At 46.9% G+C, this 26,519-nt stretch overlaps 4 protein-coding genes across 4 annotated transcripts; 2 read left to right on the top strand and 2 right to left on the bottom strand.

Annotated features, from left to right (window-relative positions):
- Nucleotides 1-211: 211 nt before the first annotated feature.
- On the bottom strand, nucleotides 212-1,369 carry F4813DRAFT_393055 (uncharacterized protein; the record flags this gene model as incomplete). Its single annotated transcript, XM_049247364.1, has 2 exons — nucleotides 212-883; nucleotides 944-1,369. 2 exons carry the CDS (start codon nucleotides 1,367-1,369, stop codon nucleotides 212-214), a joined length of 1,098 nt encoding a protein of 365 aa, XP_049096076.1.
- Nucleotides 1,370-12,345: 10,976 nt separating this feature from the next.
- On the bottom strand, nucleotides 12,346-15,711 carry F4813DRAFT_235474 (PLC-like phosphodiesterase). Its single transcript, XM_049239963.1, has 3 exons — nucleotides 15,087-15,711; nucleotides 13,031-15,000; nucleotides 12,346-12,570 (listed from the first exon to the last, which is right to left on the bottom strand). Exons 1-3 carry the CDS (start codon nucleotides 15,096-15,098, stop codon nucleotides 12,390-12,392), a joined length of 2,163 nt encoding a protein of 720 aa, XP_049096075.1. The 5' UTR covers nucleotides 15,099-15,711; the 3' UTR covers nucleotides 12,346-12,389.
- Nucleotides 15,712-17,044: 1,333 nt separating this feature from the next.
- On the top strand, nucleotides 17,045-17,408 carry F4813DRAFT_393052 (uncharacterized protein; the record flags this gene model as incomplete). The annotated part of the gene is made up of 2 exons (XM_049247363.1): nucleotides 17,045-17,127; nucleotides 17,207-17,408. The coding sequence occupies 2 exons, from the start codon at nucleotides 17,045-17,047 to the stop codon at nucleotides 17,406-17,408; spliced, it is 285 nt and encodes a 94-aa protein (XP_049096074.1).
- A 4,679-nt stretch (nucleotides 17,409-22,087) lies between these two features.
- On the top strand, nucleotides 22,088-26,083 carry F4813DRAFT_235271 (uncharacterized protein). The gene is made up of 2 exons (XM_049239962.1): nucleotides 22,088-22,694; nucleotides 22,751-26,083. Exons 1-2 carry the CDS (start codon nucleotides 22,255-22,257, stop codon nucleotides 25,734-25,736), a joined length of 3,426 nt encoding a protein of 1,141 aa, XP_049096073.1. The 5' UTR covers nucleotides 22,088-22,254; the 3' UTR covers nucleotides 25,737-26,083.
- The last annotated feature ends 436 nt before the right edge of the window (nucleotides 26,084-26,519 follow it).

Below are 26,519 nucleotides of genomic sequence, written 5' to 3'. Positions count from 1 at the left end.
AAGTCTTCTCTTATCTTCGACAACAAATCACGATAGTTACCACGTATTGTTTAGCTTGATTATTAACCGGACAGCATGCGAAGCATTATAGTAGTGTTCAACGGCTTGTTCGCTTGTTTCTCTGATTCATGCTAATTTCTTTCCAGAGAAAAATAGGACATATAGCGCTGTAACAAGTCAGAAAGGCGAATAGCATATCACTGCCATTTAATCAAGCTTCCATAATGCTGGGAAACTGGGGAACCGTCAAGTTTTCGACGCCAAACCATTCCTTCATGTCTTTGACGATAGCCATTAAGCTGTGGAGATATGACCGGCCTTCCCAGAACAACTGTTTAAGGACCGAATCGTAAGCTCCTTTTATTATCGAGTTTCTCGTAGCATTCCACTGCTTCTCGATGAGAACTCCAATTAGGTCAAAAATGAGTGTTAGAACCCACCGTAGCTCTGGCTCCAGGAATGTGATGCCCTGGGCCCAACAACACCACCAACGTGCCTCTATTAGTACCCTGTCGCATCTCCCGTCTCCTTCAATGGCATCAAGGGGCTTGAAATACGCTTTGATGCGGCGCTCATCCGCCACCGGCTGCACAGCAGGCCATCCTCTGTAGTCCGTATATCGGAACAGGAAGACTCCTCGACGGACACGGTGCCATTGTGCCGGCTGCACATCGAAAACAGCCGGGTTGTCGTACGGTATAAACTGCAAGAAGTCACACCGGCTTCCGTCGCGACGTCGTCGGATAGGAAAGTGTACAACTCTGCTAGCAGGGATCGTGGAAAGGTAGTTGTGTTGCTGTTCTGACGGAGATGTGACATCCTGCATGATGACATCGCCGTCTGCGTCTGTTACATAGGCGTCATACTCGTCGGACCCGGAATACTATTTGATATGACTTGAAGCCTTTATGCTATTTCTGGTTATATCGGTAGCCTGACGAACGTGCTTCCAGTTATTGGACTGTGACGTGTTGTGGTAGTTACGGGCGCGTTCGTTGAGATTGTCGAGTATCTCCTCTATGGTTAATGTTGGACGCTTGTTTCTATCTAAAGGCATTGTAACAGAACTAGCATTGATCGTAGTGCTATTCTCAAAGTCAAACAGGCGGTCGTAAACATCTCTACGGCTGAAAGTAGTCGCGGTTGCGATGGCTGGTATGTCACCAGGTCCGACGGTGGCGGTAATGTCAGACTCGGGATGCTTGGCGGCTTCTTTAGGGAACTTGAAGAAGAGCCAGGCGCACTCCCCGCAGGGTGGCTGGGGAAGACGCCGATGGGCCCTCACTGCGACGCAATGATAGACGTGGTGGATGGAGCAGTAGTAAAATGTGGCGCCAGGACTAGTGTCCTTGTCGTGGTCGAGCTTCATTGCTGAGCCGTTCAGCCGGACACGATGACACTCTGGCATGCGACAAGACATTTTCTATGGCGAGAAGGTTTTAACCCAGGTATCTCGTATGTTGGTATAGCGAATGTGACTCAATAAAGTAGATGTAATGTTTGATATAGTATGTGAAGTCTATGTGAAGTCTATGTGAAGTCTATGTGAAGTTAGTTTGGGATACGACTTGGGAGGGGGGAAATGATGTTACGTGAGGAGTAAAACAGGAGATAATGAAACCCAGGCAAGGGCCGGAAGAAGTATTGGCATTATGGAAAGTGGATTCGGGGTTTGTCACGCGATTGGGGCTGGTTTTTCGATTAAGTTTAAAGGATTTCTTGTAAGTTGGAAGGAAATGACATGTCGCCTGGTATGCTCATCATTGTCATTACAAGGGAAACGATGGGTGAAGTATGTACCTACCTACCTAGTAGCCTAGCAGTTTCCGGCTACTGGAGTAATACATACATAATCCTAGCTGATATTCAAGTAACACAGCTGAAGTAGAAAAGCCGTAGCAGGAAACCGGCGTGGTTTCTCTTTCCGGGTCGGGTACTGTCCTCCTAGTAAGATTGGGCATGGACGTAGGCGTGGGCGTAGGCGGTACGCTTTACGTTTCGACCGGTTTAGGGGGTTAAGGTTTTTGACCTTCTCTTTCCTGTTTCCTGTTTCCTGTTTTCTGTTTTCTGTTTTCTGTTTTCTGTTTCCTCTTTCCTACCCCATTGGCGCTTTCTTAAAAAGATACAACTTTTTAGTCATAGGAAGCCAAGGAAGTTTCAATGCTATTAACATTATGCTTTAGTTAGTTATAGTTACCTAGTTAATGTTATTAATCTTACTTGAATAAGCAATAACACCTGTATAAAAACGCCTGGGCCGCAATAGCTCGATAAGCTCTTAGGAGCATAACGAGTCCGTGCTGCCTCTTATCTTTTAGGCAAGCAGATTTCATTATCCTATTTCAACATTAAATAAGAATAAGATCTAAGCGGCCATTTTGTCTAAGAGGTGAATTACCCGACAATAGCTACTGGATAGAGCAAGTCCATCCTTCACCCTCGACGCACTACGGCCGCAATAGTTTAGGACGACGTTTTCCCTTCACATCCCCCACCACACGTTACTGATGTAGGGCATCTTAGAAGAGCTACACACTAAGACGAGCTTCGACAGGGAAGTATGGGTGACACAGGTAACGATGTGACCAATAACGTGAAGGTGGGAGAAAAGATGGCACCAGGGAGGGAAAGCGTGTTGAGCCCTAAACCCGGTCTATTGGAAAGTCAGGTACCGAGGGGAAAGCGCCCGCGTCTGCTGTGTAACGTCGGAACTTCCGAGTTCAGAAACCCGAGCCAAGATTGGATGCCGGAGCCTCATAAGTAACTGCATGTACTCTCGAACGGCTGTAGTCATCAGGCCGTCTTACATACTCGGTAGTTCGGTCATCCCCAGTGGATGTTGGTACCTGATGGCACTTCCCGACGCCTGTGCGTATATGTTACGAACATGCATCTCCACCTTTAAGGGAACCTACACCAGTAAAGCACCGCCTTCACTAGGGTGCTACCCCCTTGAGCCTCACCCAAGCCTCGCAGGGCTGATGGGGAGCTAGGACGAATAAGATCAAATCTACCTAAGCCACTCGCGTCTCAGATGGATTATCACCGACGAATCAGATATAATACCATAACCATACAATGCCGGACCTACTGCGGTACTCGGTCTAGTTCATTAATAGTTGCTATGATTCGCCAAAGCTTGCGAGTTTGTTAAAGCATTAATGTGCGAACTGACTCACGAGCATGGGGATAGATTTCACATCTTTAAATAGATACGTGAAGGCTACTCCTTCACGTCCTGGGTATTGCCGCTTTCTACATGCTCGTACACGTCTAACCGGCCGATCTCGAATCTATTGGGACGCCCCCTCCCCCTTTGTATCCCCAATAAAGAAGAAGAAGAAAAAAGAATAAGATAAAAATGTATCGAGTTTCATGCTCGCTATTCCTCGGAGAAGACACCGACTTTTCAAGCCAGCAAGCCAATGGCTATGAAATGACGTGTACTCCTGGAAATGCGCCTCCCCCCGACGACTGATTTTCTTTTCCGGGCAGACACTGGGTTTTAGTGAATTCGATAGCCTATGCGGTCGACTAGGGCAGGGTCAAGATTGATTCGTCATGATCGAAAGAGCATGCAGAGATAGGAATTGAGAAATGACATTGTGATAGTCGTTGCGCAGAGCAGAGCCCCGCCGTCAGCTCATGCCTAGATTTCTGAGTTAGTCGAAAACTTCCAAATATCACCTGACAACGGCAACTGACCTGAGGTTGTTCGATTCAGGAAACGTAAGTTCCGCAGTATGGACAGTCCCGTCCTGGCAAGACCCATACTTCCTGGCCCTTGCCCTGGCAGGTAGGGCAGCGTTTCCCGGGGGCCTTGTGGGATTGTCAGAGAGATGCTCTATTTTCATAAATGGGCAGCTGATACGTACAGTTCCGGACATATCAACCATGGGGCAAGCTTGGCTAAATACCGGGCGAGAGCAATAGTTAACCTGAGACGCCAGGTGCGAGCAGTGAATATGTGAGCAGGTCATCGTGTCGAGTCGTCTGAGTAGCAGGGATAAGATGTAGGGGGGGAGAAATCTATCAAAGGGGCGTTGAAAAAATATGGGAGTACTATTGGTGAGGAGAGCGACGAAACAAGCGTTGATAATAATGGATGGTGTGGTATGTCTGACCAAACTCGGAGTCCCTACGGCCGTACTTATACTTTTCTAGTTGGTCAACGCCGAAACATGGGCCGAGGGAGGTGTATCGTAGGGCTAAGGCAAGAGGGTCAATTCAAAAGGCCACGATTTGCCGCGTTGGGTGCGGCTGGCGTACTTAGTCCCTGCGTGAAAAGTAGGAGCCTGTATGTATCCGACGAAGAAGCACGGAATCATGTCGAGCGCGCAGCGGAAGGCTCGCGGCAGAGGGGGTGCCCCTTCGCTCTATTCGTCAGGGGCACGGATTCTAAGCCAATGTAATAATATTGCAAGTCAAGTTCTGAGCAATATCCCGGAAAAAAGCACCATTACGGTGACTGAGCCCGATGCGTCCAGCCATGCTTCGATAGGGAGCAAGACACGGCGACCTGAATTTCTGACAGGACACAACTCACACAAGTGGGGTTGATTTCGAGGGCAGAAAAGGGCAGAGAGGGCAGAGAGGGCGGAAACGTGGGACAGAATCAGGCCGTAGACTTCTTGGCGCTGAATGACATCTGTATCACTGCGGATATGGCGTCAGAAGACTCTATTGGGCTAATATTAAGAGGCAGATCGTGACAGTCAGTCTGTGTATGTTGTATGCGGGTGGTCTATGTACGTATAGTGAAGTGTGTGTGGGCCAGAACGTCTCGACGATACTTTTCAGGGTCAGACAGGGCAAGATAAAAAGCAAGAAAGCAGGGATGGCCTGTATTAAAAAAACCGCCTAGATACGATTGTCATTAAGACCGGGTTGGCGGATACTCGGGCCCGTCGGGGGATTTTATGAGATCTCGAGGTGGGGAGAAGAGACAAAGACTGAGAGGGAAATTCGATATATGTAGAAATAGAAATCCGAATCATGAGAGGGACTTTTGGGAATGGGGAACAGCAATTAGGAAGTATCGATTTTTTGTTACAAAAAAAAAGTTACCCATTTTCTTATGTACTACGTGATAGGCTTATGGTTTAATATGTACGTTTGTATATATGTGGATAATACGTAGGGGGGCATTTACAGGGTGGACATACGTGCGATACTTTATGCATGTATGTAGTACCTACACCTGCTTAACCCTTCCATGCACATGTATGCGCATGAGAATATGCACGTATGGTATGCATTAGATATGCGCAATACATGCATACTACGTACTTACATTCCATGACATTCAACTTTTAACCTCTTAGATGGATGAAAATCATCCCAGCATCCGGGTTTGCCAGGTTTCTCGATCCAAGCGCTCGGAACCCCCGCGTACAGAAAATATAAAGTTGCATGATGATGGGCAGATCAAAGTAAGGGAATAGGGAGAGAGGAATTCGGATATCGAAGAGGGGAGGCGAGGCAAGGCGAGGCACTTATATGTTAAGGTACCTATATGTAATTATCTAGCCTATTGCGTACAAAGGGGGGGGGGGGGGATACCCTTCTTAGTGCACTTCCCTGTGCGACATGAGAAACTTAGGGCTGTTACTGCGTTACTTCCCGAGTTGTTACTGCGTTTTCTCCGGGAAGGCACTTCTATTCTCTAACCTGTAGCTCCTCCTAAACTTCCCTTCCGTCTAGACGGGTGTTTCTCTTCATGCCTCTTACATATTCCGTATTTTGTTTAATACTTAATACTCACAGATGCCCGACCAAGTTCTCATCAACTAGTTTTTACTAGGAACAAGTTTTAATCGTTGGGCTTAGGAGTGGCAGGTGGAAGCATCACCACCCTAATTCCATCATTCTATCCACGCGCATCACGACGCACGTTTTCCCCCTTCGGCTCCTTGTCTTTCTTTGAATCAAAACTAGCGTAACATAAAAAGAAGCAAACGCCGATTCGTCGTCTACCCTGTCACTCTCCGGTACTACTGCTGCAGCATCCACGCGACGTTGCCGTTGTTGTATTATTTTGATATCATTTACCACCTCTCCTGGGTCCCTTTACAAGTCCAGAAGAGCTTGTCGTAACCCCTGGGCTTCTCCTGCCGCTAGCTTACAACCAACCAGATTCGACTCACGGGAACCAGATAAATCACTCCCCTGATGATTACTTTTATTATTATTATTATTTTATCTGTTTAGTTTTATTTTATTTTTTAAACAAGACTGCCATAAAAGCAATTGGGCTTTGTTCCTCGGGATCGTAATCCTTTTGTGGGGATTTAGTTGAGCTGTCTACAAGGCAGATCCTCATACGTGTTCGGCAAGGAGAGAGCAATACAAGACCAGAGGTTCAGGTTGATATCTGACGTGAAACAACCCGATTGACAAGTTTAAACCCCCATTACGTCGTACGTAGCAGTTCCAAGCCGTTAGGTAAGAAGCTTTCCCGTTGCCCAAAGCAGAAAGTCGATTAATGCTCGTTGATCCTAGGGTTATCTCTAACCGCTACACCACGTCCATACCTTCTTGAACTTACCCGCTAGACGTCTCTCTGGTTGGGCCACCGTCCACTCTGATCGAATGATGTTTCTGCTGACTGATTTGCACGCTCTCATCTGACAAGGGGGTCTATCATATGCCACGGAGTCCGCTCCTCTTTGACGCCTTCGTCTCTGTGTCTGTCACCTCAGGGCCTCCTCACGACATGCAGACCGGATTCCAGAGCCCCACAAAGTAACCACATGAGCTGGCATACATGAAGCCTTTCCCGGTGGATACTAGCCCATTCATCCGAGCGACTCCCGCGAATGATTTCTGAGGAGGTAGTATCCTTGAACTGGGCGTATCAATCTTTGCGGTCACTCACTCATTGGCTCTTCTCATACTAGCCCACCGAGTCGCGATTTTTCTGACTCCTCAGATCGTCCGCTTAGCCGGCGATCCACCCATGTTCCCATCTTGTTGGTCGCTTAAGAGGTTGAGCAGGTCAAGACAGCCAATGCATAGGCTCATTTAGATTGAATACCGATCAAGGAACCACCTAGAAGCGGTTTCTTCAACTAAGGAAGGCTGCTAATCAAGTTGTCCGAAGATCGACAGCTCGAGCTGAAGCTATTCTAGTGGATAAGAGCTTCGAGGCTCGTAGTCCTCCAGAAAAATCGCAACACCGCTCACGGGACCATCGAGCGAGTTCGGAGGGGGAAAAAATGCCCGAATCTAGTAGCAAGGGTCATAATCGAGGCAGTGCTAGTCAAGTTGGAATTTGTCGCAAATTTGATGAGCATCGACTCTCTCTAAAGCCGCGAAACGTATTGTCCGTATTCAGCTTCGATAGTCTCAGCCATTTATCAGAGGTATCAGAGGTAGTCTCGCCATTCTGCATAGCCGACCCATTATCAACATAACGGAGTTTATGCTAGCGGGGGGTCCTTGCAGGTCTCATACCGGAAGAGTTTTTGACCCGGTACTTTGCATCGAAAAGTGACAGGTCACAATATGCCTATCCTATCTGCTACAACCAAGCTCGACAAGCAATTGGTCGTACTATTCGGCTATCGCGATATTCAAAATGGTATGCAGCAAGTCTTGCGGATCCCAAAATCCCACTTGACAAGACAAAGGTCATTGGACTTCGAGAACGTGCATCGACGTCGGTGTTGAGATTCAAGTCAAGCCCAACAGACCTGTCACATTCATCAACTCTTACCGCCTAGTATCCCCCGTTGTTGGTCAACAGGAAATAAGGTTGACGAACATGGCTTCTGCAATCCGCGCATGTGTACTCACCCGTCTACTCATCTAGCTAGAGGCTATTCGTCCGATTTGATTTCCGTCCTGTCAACTCTTACGCAACTAAAGCCATGCAGCACCCGGATATGCACATGTTTGAGCACTCGCCTACCTGCACCAGTTGCCAAACATGTCATTATGAGAAGAGGGCGAATACATCTATGTACCTATATTTTAAGGCAAACTGGTCGAGGCTAACTATAAACAGGTAACCCAAGGGCGTAATGATACCAACCTGTTACACCCTTGACGACGCCACTTGATCTGCTTCACTGTCCGTGGGTTTGGGCCTCATCCCTGTTTCTATTACAAAGGTTCGGCAACACCAAAGGAAACTTGCATGGGCTACGGCGTACGGTACCATTACGCCGGGACGAATGAGGAGGGGACCACATTCCTAGTCTCGAGCATCGTGCCCCACTGCCGACCTCAAGATAACAGGAGCCATCCCATTGTATCGCTTCTATCGAGAATTACTCCTCGACCATCAGGGACACTAGAAATTTCCCGACCGACGTCACCCGTCTCTAGTCCCCAAAAATATCACTGCCTACCTATTTTGCATACTAGGGTACGAGCTGCATACAGCTTGATACCTGGCCTCCGAAGTATGTGGCATCATTTCTAAAAAAAGGGACTATCCAACTTTCGGTTCCCATGTCCCGAATTTATTTGATGACAACGTTCAAGCTGTTAATAATGCAGCCTATAATCAATGTGGACGCGGTTCCAGCCCATTTGACTAGTAAATATCCCCCTGTTAGGGCTTTAGCTAACGAGCCACGATGCAGCAGTCACTGGATACAACTAATGCGAAGGTTATTTCTCCTAGCCATTGGCGGCACATTGCCTGCATGGTATGTTACCGATTGCGGCATGCATTAGAAACAAGACTATATTGCTGTCAAACGGATGCTCGCTTGGTCGCTGTTACACAATAGAGAGGCAGCATCGAACTTCTATGTCTTAACGAAAAAATAGTATACAACGGTACGGCGCAACCGCCTGCCCATCGCTGACAGCAACCCACTACGTTAGGTAGCGTTTCTCTAAGGGATCTTCTCTTTTGCAGATCTTGTCAGCCGATGACATGGAAGGCTGTCGCGAATTGACTCGTTACAGCAATTACCGACCAACATGCAGAAGTTGGTCAGAATACAGCCATGTCATTGTAACACGCCAGCCCGCCGTCGTTAATGGAGACATACTTGCATAATTCGTCTCTAGTAGCTCTACATCGCTGGTCACCTTCCGTGGCAGCGTTGATCTAAAATCACTACTGTATGGCGATATTCGTTGATATCCCTCAGTGTCTCAGCTGATATGGGCGAAAACTTGTAGATTATGAGATATATTATCGCTTTAGCTTGAGTCGCCGGCCAGTGCGGTGGCGACAAGTTTAAAAGCAACGTTTTATTGGTGATCAACTCCGCGACAGGACAAATACCACACACCGACGCCCGCCCCCTTCTCGCATCTGCCGAAATAGGCGTCAAAAAAAACCTGCTGAACTATAGCTGACAGTCACTATTATGACGGAACCCATCGCCCACTAGAAATTTGAAGGGCAATTAACCTTAAGGCTGGCCATCCCACCTTTCTACTCGGTTATTCGGTTACAGTCGCAGCTGATCTACCCTGGGGAATCTTCACATTTCCCCTGGTTTCTAGAAAAAGGGTCTACTGTATAATAAGGAGTACTTATTGGTTACACGGAAGTCCCTAACTGATTATTTCACGCCTAACTGGTTATTTCACGAGCCGACTGACGTCTACCCATTGTTTAGATCCTCTGAGATCTCCCGTCGTAACGTTGCTGCATCTGCCAACGCAAAGGTAAACTTACTATATGCCAGGGATAGTAATAATTCACGTTCAGTAAGCATGGGGCGGTTCAGGGTCCGACTGACCAACCAAGTAAACAGGTGCTCTCTGCTCATTTGCATATGCACATACCGGGTATGCGCTCGAGGTTGAGACTTAAGCTTGCTAATTTCGAATCTATCTCAACATATAGCCGAAGGAGGCTAGCTGGCTACAAATAACTCGAGTACCCGTGGGGGTTGAAGCTTTCCGCATGCGACTTGCAGCCGGGATTTGAGGTTATCAATATCAGTGCGAGGTGTTATATAAAAAAGAAAAGAGGAAAAAATCTAGGTATCTAATATGAGCCTCATGACGTGGATGAAGCATACGTATCCACAGCAGGAAAGCTCAACGTTGAGCATCTCCGCTTCTCGCCGAAAGGGGACGGGCCGACACGCAGAAGGGATCTCTCTGTAGCCATATACATCCACGCGTCTATGCAGGGAGAACCCTTGGTGTAGCAAAGATATCATACATGTAGAAGGTATAAACATAAAACTACCATGTCACCAAAACGCCACCAAGAGGCCTAGCCCATACTACGAGACGACATATCCGTATAGTCGATATCGGAGGCTAGCATCGATGGTTTTGAGTCTGACGGGTTTCATACGCCAACAGCGAGTTGAGCTAGGGATGACAACGCGGCATACAATGCCATGTTTCATCAATCTCTATCATCTATCTCTTTCTGGCGTCATCTGGTAGAGCCTCATAATAGATGGTCACGTCATGGATCCGAACACGCAACTCAATTCAAACTTTTGGAAGGGTTATGCTTCCCCGTCTCTTGTCCTTTCATTACCACTAATGAAATCTAATGGTCAGCGGGTGCACCCGTCCTGAAGGTCTGTCTCAGCTCCCCAAAGAATAAGACAGATTATACTCTAGACAACGCTAGGGATAGAGAAGACGGGTAGCGAATAACGAGGCGCTAGACGTAGGCTTGACGATCGCGACTAGCATTTAAGGTAGCTAAGCAGCCACACGTCCCCGAATTCGACATGTCAGATTGTATACGACCGAGTCAGCTTCTAAGTGTTAAGCCGCCAAGTAGCTCACGTCACGCCCCAACGTCAGAAGACCATAAACATGAGCAGATATGCTAGGGCTGGATCATGTTGACCAGAGAACCAAAGCATTTACAGATACGCGAAATTTGATAGCTCATTATTTGATCGAGGATCTACCATAAATGCACGACAACGCGAGGGAGGGCTGTTTGTACGGAGTTGAACCTAGAGTGTCGACAATAACCTACGTGTTGTCTTGGATTCTCTTTTATTTAACCTTGGATTTGTAGATTAAATTGAAGAAGTATTCTAATCTAGTGCTCGACTAATTGTCATCAGCTATACTAATTACGCCTCTCTAATGGAATCTGCCCTACATAGACCGTTCTTCCCCCTAGGATCACCCCTGCTGATGTCCTCGGGTGCGAGAGACATGCTAGATCACGCCTGCTTTTGACAAACTACCCGAGTATAGTATATAAAAGGACGCCACGACGGGCCGCTCCCGGGGATACAATCCTAGGTTAGCTACCCGTATGAGACGTATAATATATACATAAATATATACATATGCACCTAAGCACTAGTCTCAAGACGTAGATGGGAAAAAGAACAGCGGTGACTAGCTAAACAGGTGTCTATCTAGCCAAGGTAGCAAGTAGTAAGAGGCGCCGACCACTCCGCTGTACAGTTGGACTATTTCCTCGGCATACCATCTATCTATAGCCAGTAAGGGGAAGCTCATGGCCCACGAGGTGCTTCCTTGGTACAAAGATAAACTGGCTCAAGAACTGAAAATGAATACCCTTGTGTCGGCGTAAACGGGATGAGTAGACTATAGGAATAGAAGCTAAACCAGCAACGGGGGACAGGTATTAGAGGACGAGTACCTCTTTAGGTGCATTGGGTACCTAAGATAGGTATGTTCCAATGCCAATGGGACATAGTTTATGTATTGAAGGTAGATCTGTCATCTATATACCAGTCCTATCATCGACGCCGCCGCTCTGCCCCCCCGCCCTCTTTGCTTCACAAGGGATGGATGGGCCTAGCAAGTCACACCACCCTAAGCATGTCGACCCCATGAATGCGTTACGCCAAAGAAGAACATGCTCATTGTTCCGGGTATCCTATCATGCAATAAAATATATTTACAAAAAAAGGGAGTCGAAACATAATCTGACAGTGCTGCTATGATTCCCAACTGATGAAAAGATGATAATGATGACGAGCCTCTGCGGTCATACCTGAGAATCCCATCTGATAATGCCGGTGCCTTCCCCAAAGACAGCAGCATCCGGACCGTAGCTGCTGTGCCCTTCCTAGACCCTAAACCAGTTACACCCGAGATAGAAGATAAAAGATTCGCTAATATAATGGATGGTAATGATGATGCTCAACTTGCGCCTCCCTAGCACAATCTACCGTAGATTTCCGCCGGTTGCCCGCTTCCCTTTTCTTTTTCCTCAATACATGGGTGATCGAATAGTCGCCAATGATAAAATGATAAATGAAATTAGTTTCGGAAATGGGCGCCGGGGTAGGTCGAGGGAAAAGAAAAAAAAAGAAGACCTTGGTTTTGGTTTTCGGTATACCCAGTCCCCAGTCATACGTGACAAGTAATAGACTGCTAATCTTGTGGCACGTAAGCGGTGTCAAACACGGTGACTATCTATCGCCTCCGACTTCGCCCGTTCGAATGAAATTGCGTCAATGGAATTTCTTATCCACGCGGATGAGAATGACACCCGGCGTCTTGTTGCCATTGGTGTCTAAAAGTTGAATAAAGCGGTAACCCGTCGCCAAACGGTCGAGACGGATGCATGCCCAGCCAAGAAACGGGTCGCGATTTAGTGACATGAGTCGCGGCGCGTCGTCTTCCACCTTGAACCTAAATAGAGAAGAATTCGTAAGCTAGGGTTCATGAACAAATCGGGATCTTCAGGAACACTCCATGATATCACAGACTAGGGAGGGACCCGTGCGTTACACAACTGATAAACGAGACGTGATGGAACGTCGCGAGCGAATATGAGTAGCAAAAGCAGACCAACATTAGGAACTCGTTTGCTCCCAGGACTCGCTGCGTTCCCGCGAACAGCTCCAAGAGGCGGTGGCCTGTTGTGATATATCACATCCTCTTTTCCGTCGCTCGACGGTTCGTTGCACATGCAAGCTCAGCCGCCGGCGACTCCCCGGCTCGGAACACGTGAACTATTGGATAGGTATATCACAGTGAAAACCCGACCATCCGGATCCGGATATGTGGGTGCCCGGCGGGAAGACGTATCGGGGAAATTTTTGAAATGAGAAATACGACGGGAAAGAAAACACGGGCAGCAGATTCTTACCTGACAAAACTGAGCTGCTCTATAACCCTTTTGACACCAAGGAAGTGAAGTTCGTTTTTGACACTGCCGAAATCTGGGTAATCCGTCTTCCCGATCCCTGTCTTCTGCTTGTATTCGCATTCGCGGACCCTACCACTCCCGTCGATAAAGGCTCCGAACTTCTCTTCTATCTTTTCGACGTGTAACTCGCACCTTACATGGGGTCTCAGGGATCTCGAGTTGCCACTCTGAATACCCTCGGGCAACGGAATATGTTGGCCTGCGAGCACGGTGATGACTAGATCGAGAGTACTCTGAGGACCAGCATCTTCCGGAGCTATAAACGCATCTTCGCTTCGGTATCCCGGTGGTTTCAGTACCCAACCATGCTCACCCGAAAACATGGCTTCGTTGAGCATCATGCCTTCATCCCAAGACTGCCAATTCATAGCTACCATTTGTACACCTTTGCGCCAGAAGTGCGAAGGGTCCAGATTTGACGAGTCCCACCGCAGGCCCTTCGGATAGGCGCGCATAAAGAAATGACGATTGTGAGAGAATAGCTCAAAGTGTTTAGACGAAATGAGTTCAAAAATCTTGTTCTCGTTAATAGAAAAGATGTGCGAGGGAATTTTAGCAGCTGGCGACTCGAAGTTCGTAAAGTGCTCGCTATGAGTATAAATGGCAAGAGAACTAAGAGCCTCGCATATAGGAACCTTGGGCTTCTTAGCACCATTCTGTAGGATAGACCTGTCATCCTCTGACCCGGATGCGTCATCATCAATCGTGGTGTGAGGGGATAACGTCGACATAGTCCCATCTAAGCTTGGCGAGGCCCTCTTGACCTTGATGAGTATTTTGTTAAGTAGTTCCTCTAGCTTTGGCATTCGGCCATTCGGGCAATTTTCATGGGGCTTATCGACTAGTAAACCAGCCCATTCTTCCTTCATGATTTGAACCATAACACCCTGTTGCTCTTGGTCGGCGTGAACTTCTAGGCTGACAATAATGGGTAAATTGGTCGTCTCGAAGGCCACTTCGCGGACGGCTTTACAAACCTCACGAAATCCAACAGGCGTCGTAAGAGTATAACCGTGCATCACAATCGGTTCGTCCGGTGGTAACGATGGTCTAGATCTTATAGATAGACGTTCAGCGTCAAGTTCTCTGGCAAGGGAAGCCGGATCAAAGGCAGCACCAATCTCTCGGCCGAACGGCGGCGGCGCCAGCTCGGATTTGCTGCATCTGGGACTATGACTGTGGACTTTTTCGACACCTAGTCTTAGTCGAGCTTTCTCAACTGTCTCTTCTACAGCATCCTTGAGATGAGCGGCAGCTGTATGTAGACTTCCGCCGGAGAGGTGACGAACGTGTTCAAATCTCGAAGTGGGTTTCGCCGATGCTTCTCTTGGATTGTCCGGCGTGGAGTTTTGCGAATCACTATTCCACACATCTATCTCCACACACCTGCATCCTCTTCTAAGAACGCGCCTGTAAGCATCTGCCGTGCTTCGGCCAGACAGCTGATTGCCGGATAAGTACGTGTTATGGCTGCTGCTAATAAAATAATTGCTTATAGGTTTCGAAAGGTCTTTTTGTTCAAAGGAGACCGGCTTTTCTGCTTGAAGACCGAAGTCCAGCCACCACACTTCCAGGAACTTCTCAAATTTATATCTCTCTTCCGTTAAAACTGGAGCCTTATTGCCCTGGACGATTTCGAGGAAGTCTCCAAAGGCTTGGCGCGATAAGAAAGGTTCCCCTCGACGAAGGGAGTCGTAAAGTTTTCGTAGATGTCGTTGAATAGCAGCGCTTAGATATACTTCCTTTTCTCCATCTTGGAAGTGTACGGCTGTTGGCGTGATAAATGAAGCTAGAGCGATTGCTCGCTTTAGCGCTTTAATCGAATTGGTCCCAAGCTCGGAACTCAACGTGAGTCGTCGTCGAATCGTTACCGAGCGCGTCGGTATCGCGTTATTTGTTCGTCTCCGCATCTGTCATATAACTATCAGCACTCACTCAAACACCCTCATCTGAATGTGGAAGAAATGAGGACCGCGTCAAGTTACTATCGGCTTACATTAAAGCACATTGGGTTGGCTTAGCAGGTATGGATTAGCTTAGATATTCCTTGCGAAGCGTCGCCTTTTTGATTTATGCCCTGGTCGAGCAAAAGAAGGCGTTGTCGAAGGGTATTAGAGTAAAGGTGTCGCTCCCCTTTTAAAGGGTCGGATAGAAATGATTCTCGACCCGGACTATGTAAGATGATAGCATTCGTGGAAATATGACTATGAGCTTAACGACTTAGACAACGTGACAATGGACAATGGACAATGGACAATGGACAATGGAAAAAGTGAGTGATTCGAAAACCGAAGGATTAGAAGATTGTACGCGCAGACAACGTATGACGCGGGATAATTTGTAATGCGAAATGAAGAGAAGTTCAAAGTTCGAGTTATGGTTCAGGTTCAGCTATGGACAGGGTGCAGCCTCACCCCAGCACAAGCCTACGACAAGCGGCCCCGCTGCTGTGGTAGAAACCAGAACACGACCAATCCGACCGTTTCAGGGGAGTAGATCCCTGAAAATAAGCTACTATTCGTAGGGCTGTACCGTAGGACCGGGCCCTGTATGTCTTGGTCGCCCACCACCCAAGAGAAACAGTTGATGTTCCTGGAGGGTCCTGAAAACCTCAAAACCTGGGTAATACCAACTTGGATTTCAGGAACGAAAATGTTGAGATAAAACCTGAGAAGAAAAACGATCGAGGCGAGGCAGAAGAATAAATTAAATGGTTGTCGAATTGATTAACGCACAGCTCAGCATAGGCCCAGACCGCTACTGTCAAAGACGGGTTTAGGTCAGCCTAAGTCGTGCCATGAGCCCTGAACCATCTGGGGGCGGAGTCTTTTTACAGCTCGATAGTCATGATTGGCCCCCAATTGATGACCGACAGCTGGAGATGATAGAGTGGACATGCAAGTCAACGGCGAGTTGATAAGTCCACTAATGACACTCTCCACTCTTTAGAACAATACAATTCGCTTGTCTAAATGCTCGAGCACAGCTGAAAGGTCTAATACAACTCTAGGTTAGGGTGCATCATATGAGTTCAGGTTTTGATAAGAAATAAGAAAAGAACCCAATTTCAGGTCAAAGTCTGAAGCTAGCGAAACAACCTGTCGACCTCGAAAGCAGAGCATGTCCCCCTTCGTGAAGACAATGTAAAGACAATGCGAGTTGAATCGCAAATCGATCGACCCAAGGTGGAATTGGGGAGGGCAGACGAGATGACGGAATGGACTGAATGACTTGATGCGGCTAAGGTGGTTTATCGATGGCTGCGCCTCACCGGGCATCCAATGGGTTGTAAATGTTTCGTTAGAGAAGTTAGGAACAAGTAAGCACAGGGCATTGCAAAATGGAGTCTTTGCGCGGCGCTTGCAGAAACAGAAAGCAGAAAAATGGACATGCAGATGTGCAGCCAGGAAAGAGGAAAAGTGGAATTTTCATGGTTATAATCGAGTTTGCGTTGCAGTTGCAATACCTAACATCCAGACAACGCAGTTTCCAGCTCATATGGAAGTCTATCAGCCCCAATTGATTAGGTACCTCATGTATGTATATGTAATGTACCTACATATTTATGTAGGTAGGCAAATACCTAACTGTACCTACATATGTATGTACCTAGTGTAATTAGGTAATTGAAGCAGCACGTGAAGTTGGGGTAAAAAAGGAAAGAGGGGAGGGGCCACGGGGGAGTTGTCTGACACTCATGTCTACACTACGAACGCAAGGCTGCAGACCGAAGCAACGTCATGATTTATTGGAGGACTTTACCCCAAGTTGTCCAACTCACCAAAACAATAAAACACAGCCACGTTATAGTCAAACCCATTCTCTCTCCGTCAGTCAACCTTAGGCATTAAGAGCTGGCTGTGCTAGCAAATCGACCGTATCCATCGGCCAACTCAACTCAACTCACTTAGGTATCGATAACAGGAAACAGGGTGGCCAGTTACTAGGCCGGCCATGTCGAACAAGAGCCGCAGAGATTATGAGGCGGAAGTGCGGTCCTGGGGCTTCTCTCACGTCTTCACTTGGACTGATGGCCCGTACGTTTCAGGCCCTACATCAACGAGGGTAAAAAAGGGGGTTATTAGATGACAGTGCTAACTCACATTACTTATGCAGCAATGCCTATTACAGACCGCACTCTCATTCCGGCCTGACAACGCATCTGATCCTGGATGGCCAGCTCACCATCACCTACCCAAAGGACGCTGATCCGGAGAAGAAGACATACAACGTCGGCGACCGCATTGATGTCGACGCCGGCCGAGTTCACGAGGTCTGGATAGGCAACGATGGATGTACATACGTCATTGGCGAATAACCTTCGTCTAGCGAGCAGTAGCAATGCCGAATAAGGGGTAGTAAGATATTACAGATGTAGAGGTCGTCGTGTAATTCCAACATCGACCGAGTGAGTGGATACATACTAACTAATAAACAGAGGGGCGACAAATAGTTCTTTCCAAGGGACAAGATCAATTATGGAATCAATTATGGACATCAAGCTTTATCCCCGACGTATGCCAGTCTCGGCTGTGGGAAACAAAATTCTTCGGCACCCAATATGTCTGGGCCACTGTGGCGGTGGCTCTAAACGCCATCTGTATGATGCGATGCCCCCTTTGACATAAGCAGATGAGTGAATCAGCCATTCGATCAGCCTGTATGAGCCTACAAGAAAGAAACACAGTGATGGTGCGCCTAGCTCTATATACAAATGTTAGAGGAATACCTGGATTTATAACATTTTCCTAATCGTCTAATGATAGGGGAAAAGACTGCGCTTCTAGAATACCGACACAGAGCAGTGGCTTGCTGGAGCTTTGTTATAACATGCGCGGCAGAAATTACATTATCGACCTCAGCCTAAGTGAGAATAAGAGTTTTTATAGTCTTACATGTTTAAACATCATGTGAGGCACGCACAAATTAAGGGACAATGACAATATTCAATCCAGGCCTCTCGTAAAACCAAGTCTAGTTTGGGGCTCCTATCCTCGGAAACCTATGGAAATCGGCCATTACCTTGACACTCTTCGGGATTTGGTACGGTGGATGATCAAAATCTCCAGTGCTTGCTAGACGGATTCGGAGCTCCGTATAGCCCTTCGGAGGCCAGTGGTCCAATCTAGTCTTACCATCTTGAAAGAGGAATGATATAGCGAATTGATACCCCACTCAAATAAGTTCATAACTGATGATTACTTTATCGGATCGGCCATGCCGGTATTTGGTATTCCTTCTTAAGTGGCCACGCGCAGGTATTTGTCACAGACGGCGACCCGGATAGTGGCGATGACCTCAGAAACGGCATCTCGGATGATGTCGCCACCACCGGTAGACACCATAGAGAGATAACAAGTCGGTCGGCAGACTGATAGTCTTAGATCGCTAGTTAAGTACGATTATCACTAAGGTTCAAGTTAGACAAGCGTCAATAGTTTAAGATGGCACATAATCAGCTGAAGTCTTTTACCCTTTCACCCTATTATTCGAATGTACAACCACACGAACTAAGCAAACTGTAGATAGAATACTTGCTAGCAAGTTGCGGCGAGATGTCGTGTAATATCGATCTTGTGCCCGCCTGTATCACAACATTCCGGGAAGCTGACGAGTCCTCAAATCTATACCTATCAGAAACCGTGAGGGTATCGGTTACACCACGGGGCGGGCGTCAGCCACGGCGCCGGGCGGCTTGGAACATCTCCCAACCCCTATCGGAAGCTGCAGTTCGATGCCCGCTGATGAGCAGCGGGGCAACGGTCATACTTGCACGAAGTTTGCATTTGAGGTTATCGTCGTGCATTGGTATGTTGAGAAGCGTCGTCAGAAATAATAAGCGGGTATATCGGCCATACTGTTAAAATATCTCAAATATATATTAGGTAAAAATCACTTTGTCCACATGTTAGCCATGAAGATAAGTTTAAATGAAGCATTCTCATATTAATACGTCCGTACGACTTCGGCTTGTCCGCCCAGTCCAAATGAACAAATTAAATCAGCCGCATTCTTCTGTCGTGGGGCTTAATTGAAGCTTGCGTAAGAAGTCTGCATAGAGCATGCGGTAGCACGACGACAAAGAACGAATGATGGCGAATTATTATGAATGAAGTCGCACTGCAGTCTAATGGGACATCCCGTCTTCCAGTAGCACGCTGATCAGCGATCTGCACCAAGGGTATCAAAAGTTTAATCGTACGCTCTGTAGTTATATTGCTAATAGTGTCATAGATGTCTTTGATACAGCTCTCCCTATCTCGAATGTAGGGAAACGTTAGAACTTAAATCGATTCATGCTACCTAGGTTAGGTAGTTAATATTGATATGTAGTGGCCTGGGAATTCTTGACCGCCATCGGAGAAAGGGGATAACTAAGATGGGAAACTTCATTTTTGCGTCAGTATTAGCAAACGTCAACCGCATACATGAAACAGCTGACCGTTGTACAATAAGGCGGTGAAAAGGGAAGATTCGCTGTCACCAAAATAACCTGCATATGTCCTATGTGGGTGGTCAGGCAAGAACAGAAGTTTCGGGAGGTCAACACCGAATCAAGGTTTCGCGACGTTTGTAAATTCTGAATAGGATCAAGTGGGGGAGGGAGGTAAATATTTACGATTACGACGTTGCGGAACCGATCCCTCTTTCATCTCATTGGCGCAAGCATACTACATACTGTACCTAGACTACCGGTATATTTGATTGGAGAGGATTTAACGTGTTTCTGTATTTCTGTAAATAATGCGGCGCGTGTGTTAAATCCGACGCTATGTACTATGTACGAGGCTCTTTCGCAAGTGACGTCCTCCATGTTGTTGGCGGCTTCTAAAGGATTACTTAATATTAAAACGTGTGGGGAGCAATGTCGGAAGTGCCAGGAAGAGGAAGTATTCCTTTGGTCGAGGAATTTGGTAGGTTAGTTAGTTGGATATTTGAGATTTGAAGCGCCGGCTCAAGAGAACAGAAAACAGAGAACAGAGAACAGAAGACAGGGCCGGAGCGTTTGGAGCGGTAATCCTGGAGAATTGCTAGCATAACCCTGTAATCTTGTTCCCCCGGTCTTTGTGGCTGGTCTTGGTCCCGCTCCGCAAAATGCAACATCAGCCGTACTTGTGTTATCGAAGCTTAACATTGCTCTATATGGAAATCATACATACATGATAGGTATGTGTATATGTGGATATAAGAAAAAAAGATCAGGCCGAAACGCGTATGTTTGTGACGAGAGCATGACGGGTATCGGCAACCAGAATCCCGGGGGTTTGACTTAATGTAGATGTGAGTTGATGTTCTATGTGTAAGTGAGAACATATCGCATGTAAGTGTTACATAACATTGAGGTGTTGAACTTCACTCCTATCCTTGCAAGACCTCGGATATCGGAGACAACGGGAGGAAATAAGGTATAGTAGCCTCAAGTCATGGGGTGAAGTATATAGCTTAACGAAGGACTTCCCGTATTCAGTAGTTAGTATACATATGGTTGATACATATCTGATAGTTAGAAGAAGAAAAGAACTGTACCGTACTATATAAGAGGATGGGTTCATGCGAAATGATACTGAATCCATTGTCTTGTATACGCGAGCAATGATATGTAAGCTATCGGTAATAGCATATAGCTGTCTTTGTGATATCTTCGGACGGATAGCTCGGTTTAGGCTAGGATAGTATAATTGAATTAATCAGGTATGGTGTTTGAATATTTCAAGTTATACTACCTTATGTAGTTCGAGCCTTAGCTATAAAAGTTCCATGATCCTTGCCTACCTAATGCAGCTTAGAGTTTAAAGTACATACATATGTACTTCATGTATGTAGTGGTCAAATAATAAAATTCGGGGATGCCTTAGCTGCTTGTTGACAAGTCGATAGTGTAAGTGTGTCTAGCTTTCCTAACTTAGGTCAATTCCGGCCTCCAATCGGTGCAGGAATGGAGATTGCAGGGGTGTGAAGATCAGACAGATGCAGGGAGCAGCCGGTTGGCGGGGCATATATGTAGGTATTGTACATATGTACTTTGTGTAATACTCTAAAGACGGCTGCTAAATGCGTACAGCATATGTACTTCTGTGCCTTCTTACCTTACTAGAAATCTAGAATGCCAATTTCCGTGGCTTCCCATAGTTCCCATATTTTTTTTTTAGCATGGGAAAGTTAAGCGGTCTCAGTTGCCGCGCTGAAGTAGCATAAGTAACATAAGTAATATACAAGTCTCGTCTTAATTTTCTAGATCTCGATGTCTCCATTAAACTCAGTCAAGATCATGTTCTAAATTCAGGTTTCTTCTGCGTCAAGGCTTCTAAGACCCGCATCTCACACTTTAATCCTAGACCAATAACTACCAATAACTACCAATAACTTCTATATTCCCAGTCATAGTTCATGGATGCATCTCTCTGTTGCTCTATCTTTTACTCAACTCCGCCGTACTTCGTACATATATGCATACAACATAGATACATACTACATACCTACATGTAACATAACCATAGCTACCTACCTACCCAAGATAAACTTATATGTAAGTCTACGCAAACCTCTACACCAAATCCTGCACATAATACTCTTTTCTCCTTTGTCTGCTTTATTTGTTTCACATCCCCTACATAATATATGTAGTCATGGGCGCAGATCTATCTCCTACGAGATATATGTGAATAAAGCAGCATCTTGACTAATCCCGCCGCATTCGTTCCGTCCCAGTGTGTAGCTCAGATAACTCGGTCAGTCAATATATTCGTCTTCTTAAGATACACACCGCGTACGGACCGAGATAAACAGGACCGGGGTGTTGTGTATTTCCTATTAATCATTTCCTATTAAACCATCATCCCGCACCTTTCCCAACCCCCCAGCTCACCATCTAGATCAATAACATCTTATCCATCCATATATGTGATGTGACCTTGGATCTCAGAGCGTAACCCATGCTGCTTTATAATACGCTTTATGATACCTGCCTTAGAGCTTCCTTCATTCTCAATTCTTGAACCGTGCCCGTTCTGGATCCGAGCTTGTCTATTCCCTTTTATGTGAGATTGGCGTGGTTCGTTAATTGCTAATGCTAACACTCTGTTGAAGCTACTGGCATGGAATTGTCAATGCTTGCCTAATACTAGTACCGCGCTGGCCTTTCGGCTTTGCCCTCACCCAACATCATGGGGAATTCGATCTCCGCCGAAGCTCCGTGGAAGGGTCACCGAGCATCTCAGAAATTATCGAAACCTAAGACAAGTAATCCTACCGCAGCTGGCCTGTTGAATAACAATGGCGCCTCAAATCCGCCGCGCCATTCCCCGGCAGCGAGACGTGCCTCGCTCCCCCACGCTCCTATATCTGCAACCCCGCCGATGCTCCCCGAAAAGGATCCTATCGTATCTGTAAGCGTGTCAAGTGGCGAGAAAGGGCTAGATTTAGGACATCGTATTTCGAGAAGACTATTCCGTTCCAACACCTCCAAAGACGTGCCCAGACATCACCGGAGAAGTAACAGTGTCGAGGTACCGGACCTTCCGCAAGATCGTTGGTCAAACAGGATAGGTTCTTTAGGGAATGGATTCGATGAAGGCTATAACTATGGCCAAGCTCCTGTCCAAGTGTAAGTTGTGATGCTTGTTTTTCATTATAGAGGTATGAGCTAAATGCCATCGTCAGGAGCTTGTCTAAGAACACGTCACGAACTTCGTTTAATTATGACCTTTTCTCTTACGAGGCCCAACGCTTGTCAAATATCGTTAGCGAAACGCCTCGCGAAGACCATTTGGCTAGTTTGGAGAATCGAATACACGTTTCCGAAGCGATGCGGGGCGACTTCAGGGGACGACGACCGTCAATTCATGATACGCCTCCGTCAAGAACTCCAAGTAATTCTGACCTGTCTTTATATACTCCTATGCGACGGAGGTCTTTTATGACTCCTGGCGTTGCTACTCGTGAAGTGCGAATGGACTCGGACCTTCCAAAGCCGAAAACAAGATACAGCGTCCCCTCTACCCCAGCGCGTCGAGAGTCCATGGAGTCAACGGGTATTGGTACAATTAGTTTGCCTCATCAATTAACCAATCTAGAGCCTGTACCCCGTGCACTTACCCCTTGTGAGGCGGAATATACACAGACAGGCGCCTTTAAGCATGGCACTCTCCGAATTACAAATGGCAGTCCAGCAAGGAGCCCGGCAAGGAGTTCTATTCGAGATCTTGACGGTGATACCAAATACGGAGATACCGGGATATTAGCAGTTACTAATACAGCAGAAGATTATTTTGGAACGGTACAAGCAGCTCCAACCAACCACATTGAGACCCAAAGCTCCGAGATTTCAGTCCCAAAAGTTGAAATTCAAATCAACTCCAATGCTGAAGGAGTAACCTCTGCACGCCCTATATTGTCTCAGAGGCTCTCCGAGCTTCCAGGCGAGTATCAGATAAGCCCACCAACGCTTAAGGGTGGGGAGTTGATTATCCCGGATATATACGTAACTAGCAAGAATACAGCTATAGAGGATAGACTATTCGAGGACGACGATCAGGGCGAGTATTCGTCAGTCGAGGTTCTAGATGTACGAGTTGACACAAACGCGAAGTCTATGCCACCTCGCGCGAAGCCAGCGGCGGAAGGGAGGAGCTCCAAGGAGATCAGTAGGTCAGATAGTGGCATTGCGAGCCCTGCTTCGGAGTACTCGGCCGCGCCTTTATCCAAGGCAGACTCAGGCTACAGCTCAAGTGTTTCACTACGGTCGTTTTCTTCAAGGCCACAGGCTCCCGAAAAAGACCGTACTATTGAGGTTATGAGCGATACTAGTGTGAAACAAAGCAGACGTGCTGGAGAATTAGAGGCTACGAGCCCTATTGTCGCGACAGCTAGCGTTGACGTTTTTGAGTCTTCTAAGGAACCACCCCCTCCGCCGGTACCTATGAAAGACCCTCATCTTGTTGCTCCTACTAGTCCCAAGACGCCGGGCGAACAATCGCCACGATTTCAGCAAGCCCCTAGATCAGAAGGCATTTCGCAGCCTACTCAGGCTCCGGAGAGAACCTTGCCACCACGCAATACGTGGAATCATCCCAGCCGCAGCATTGAAACTTACCGGTCGTCTCTACGTAGTCCACCTACATCTAGTCCTAGTCGAAGCACCACCACTGGTTTCCGCAAGCCCGGAAAGCTGCAGAGATTTTTAAGTGGAAGTCGGGCACCGCTCGCTGCCCATAATACGCATCCTGTTGGGTATGCACGTGTTCCTGCTGTCTCTAGGGATATGCATGCAAAGCTTCAGATACACGCTAGGTCAAGACCGATTTCGTTCAGGAAATTGGCTCTAAGGTCTGCAGCTAGCAAGGAGACGCTGGGAACAATCCTAAGTGTTGGAAGTGCAGAGCTACTCCAGGATGAAGATCTCTCTCCGAAGACCTTAGGCGGTCAAATAATAGCTCCAGGTCGGAATCAAGGGACACCACTTTCTCTCGAATCGAAGGCGACGAACAATTCATCCGCCTTATTACAGAAGTCGGTCCGCCGTAAACCTGTACCTGCTCGAAGTTATGATACATCCCCTAAGCCGCCTACAATCATCAAAACATCTCCGGAAAATAAACTCGTTCAAGTTGCATCACCTAGAACAACCAATAGGGACCCTAACAATTCTACTAATATTTCTGCATCAAACGACAGGACGTCTACATACATTCCGCGACAGCCTAGCTCAAGTACGTTGGTGGGTCATATGGAAGAGGGATCGAGGATGATAAATGCTAGACGTAGTTATGAATTCGCCCAAGGCAAATCGCACTCTGCAACATCCCTTGAAGTTCCACCACCTGTACCAAGTTCGAGATTTTCTAAAAGCCCCCCGCCCGTTAGTATGAGGACTCGGAATATGGGTACTTTACGAATTCCACCTGTGAGGTCAAAGTCAACTCCTCCAGAAAACATGGGTCGGCCAGGACGAACTCCCTACTCTCGTAAGGGGAGCCGAGAAGGTAATTTGACGACCCCCGACGTGAGCGGCACTTTTGCGGCAAATCAGACTACAGTGCCCAGAAGATCGAGTCGGGAGAATTTTCAAAATTACCCTCCCAGCCAAGCTCGTCATTACATCGATAAGTCTTCTTCTCTGCCTGCACTAAACGGTGTTCAGCCCATAAACGTCAGACCGGAAGTGGCGAATCAGGCGCCCAGCTGGGATGTCCAGATAGACCATGGTCCTTCCCTTTCTCGACGATCATCCGATTATAGCCGCCGAAGCTCTCTTGCTAGTCAGTCGAGCCAACGAAGTGCTGCAACTGCCGGGCCAGTCTTCTTCCGGCAGCCACACCATTCGCAACCCAATCTACCATTGCGTCGTCAGCCCAGTTATGACGAGTATAATATCGTGCCGCAAGACAGCTGTGCTCGGGATAACGGCCCCTACCCATCACTATCTCGTAACGGACAGATATACGTCTCAGATCCTTGGAGTGGCCGGTCGATGTCACTACCGCAACAATTGGACCAACAATGGCATCAGCCTATACAGCATCCTACACCCCCCCCTCGACATCATACTAGGCACCAGAGCATAGATCAGCAAGGTAACCCCATGCCTTATCGGGTTCTCCATTCCTATCACTCTCCTGCTTATCGTAACTCGCCAATCTGGCGATAAACTACACGTCCTGCTGCCTTTCCTAAGAAGTGAATTGCAAAAGCTTCCTTGTGCTCTTTGCATTCTTACTTGAGACGTACCTCAACATTTCCAATTATTTCCTTGATATCCCGCATATTCCCGGCGTTTTAATTTGAGGTGATCCAATGGCTACGATGTGGCCCCTTTCCCCCAACTGCATTCATCATTGCAAATCAATTTCCTTTATCAGGTGAAAGAGTGTGTTTCTGTGGTTGGTCTGTGGTAGATTACAAGATCAAGGTGGATTTCTGATTCTGGATGATAACGGCAACAATTTACGACGCTAGGCAACGGTCATAACGCAGGCTGGGAGGAACAGTTTGTTTTTTTTTCTTCTGTTCTAATAAATGGAAATGATACCACGTATTGACGGACGCATATTCTATACCCATTCGGAAACAGAAATGTCGTTTTCTTCTATTTAGGCGCTATGGCATCAGGACTTAGTAGGTAGGTATACATACGAGGAGCTGTTGCTACCAAATGTTGCTAGAACTGTACATATAGTATAGCAGCAAGGAATAAGAGATACATAAATGCAAGATAAAATTATCTGTGTCTTCTGGTCCATCTAGAGGTGGCGACGTGAAACTAATATTATACCTAGGCTCTAATTCAACACGTATTTTTTTTATTACCAATATTCAAGAATGGTAAGCTATGCTTATCTTGTCTAGCATCCCCTCCGAAAGGCTAGATGTTGGGTTTCATAGCAATGTCGTTTCTTCAAATGTATTAAACTGTTTGCTATAAATATTTTGT

This window comes from Daldinia decipiens (genome assembly GCF_022478715.1).
Source record: "Daldinia decipiens strain CBS 113046 unplaced genomic scaffold F4813scaffold_40, whole genome shotgun sequence".
Taxonomy (NCBI): domain Eukaryota; kingdom Fungi; phylum Ascomycota; class Sordariomycetes; order Xylariales; family Hypoxylaceae; genus Daldinia; species Daldinia decipiens.
This window is presented reverse-complemented; position numbering and strand designations above follow the sequence as displayed.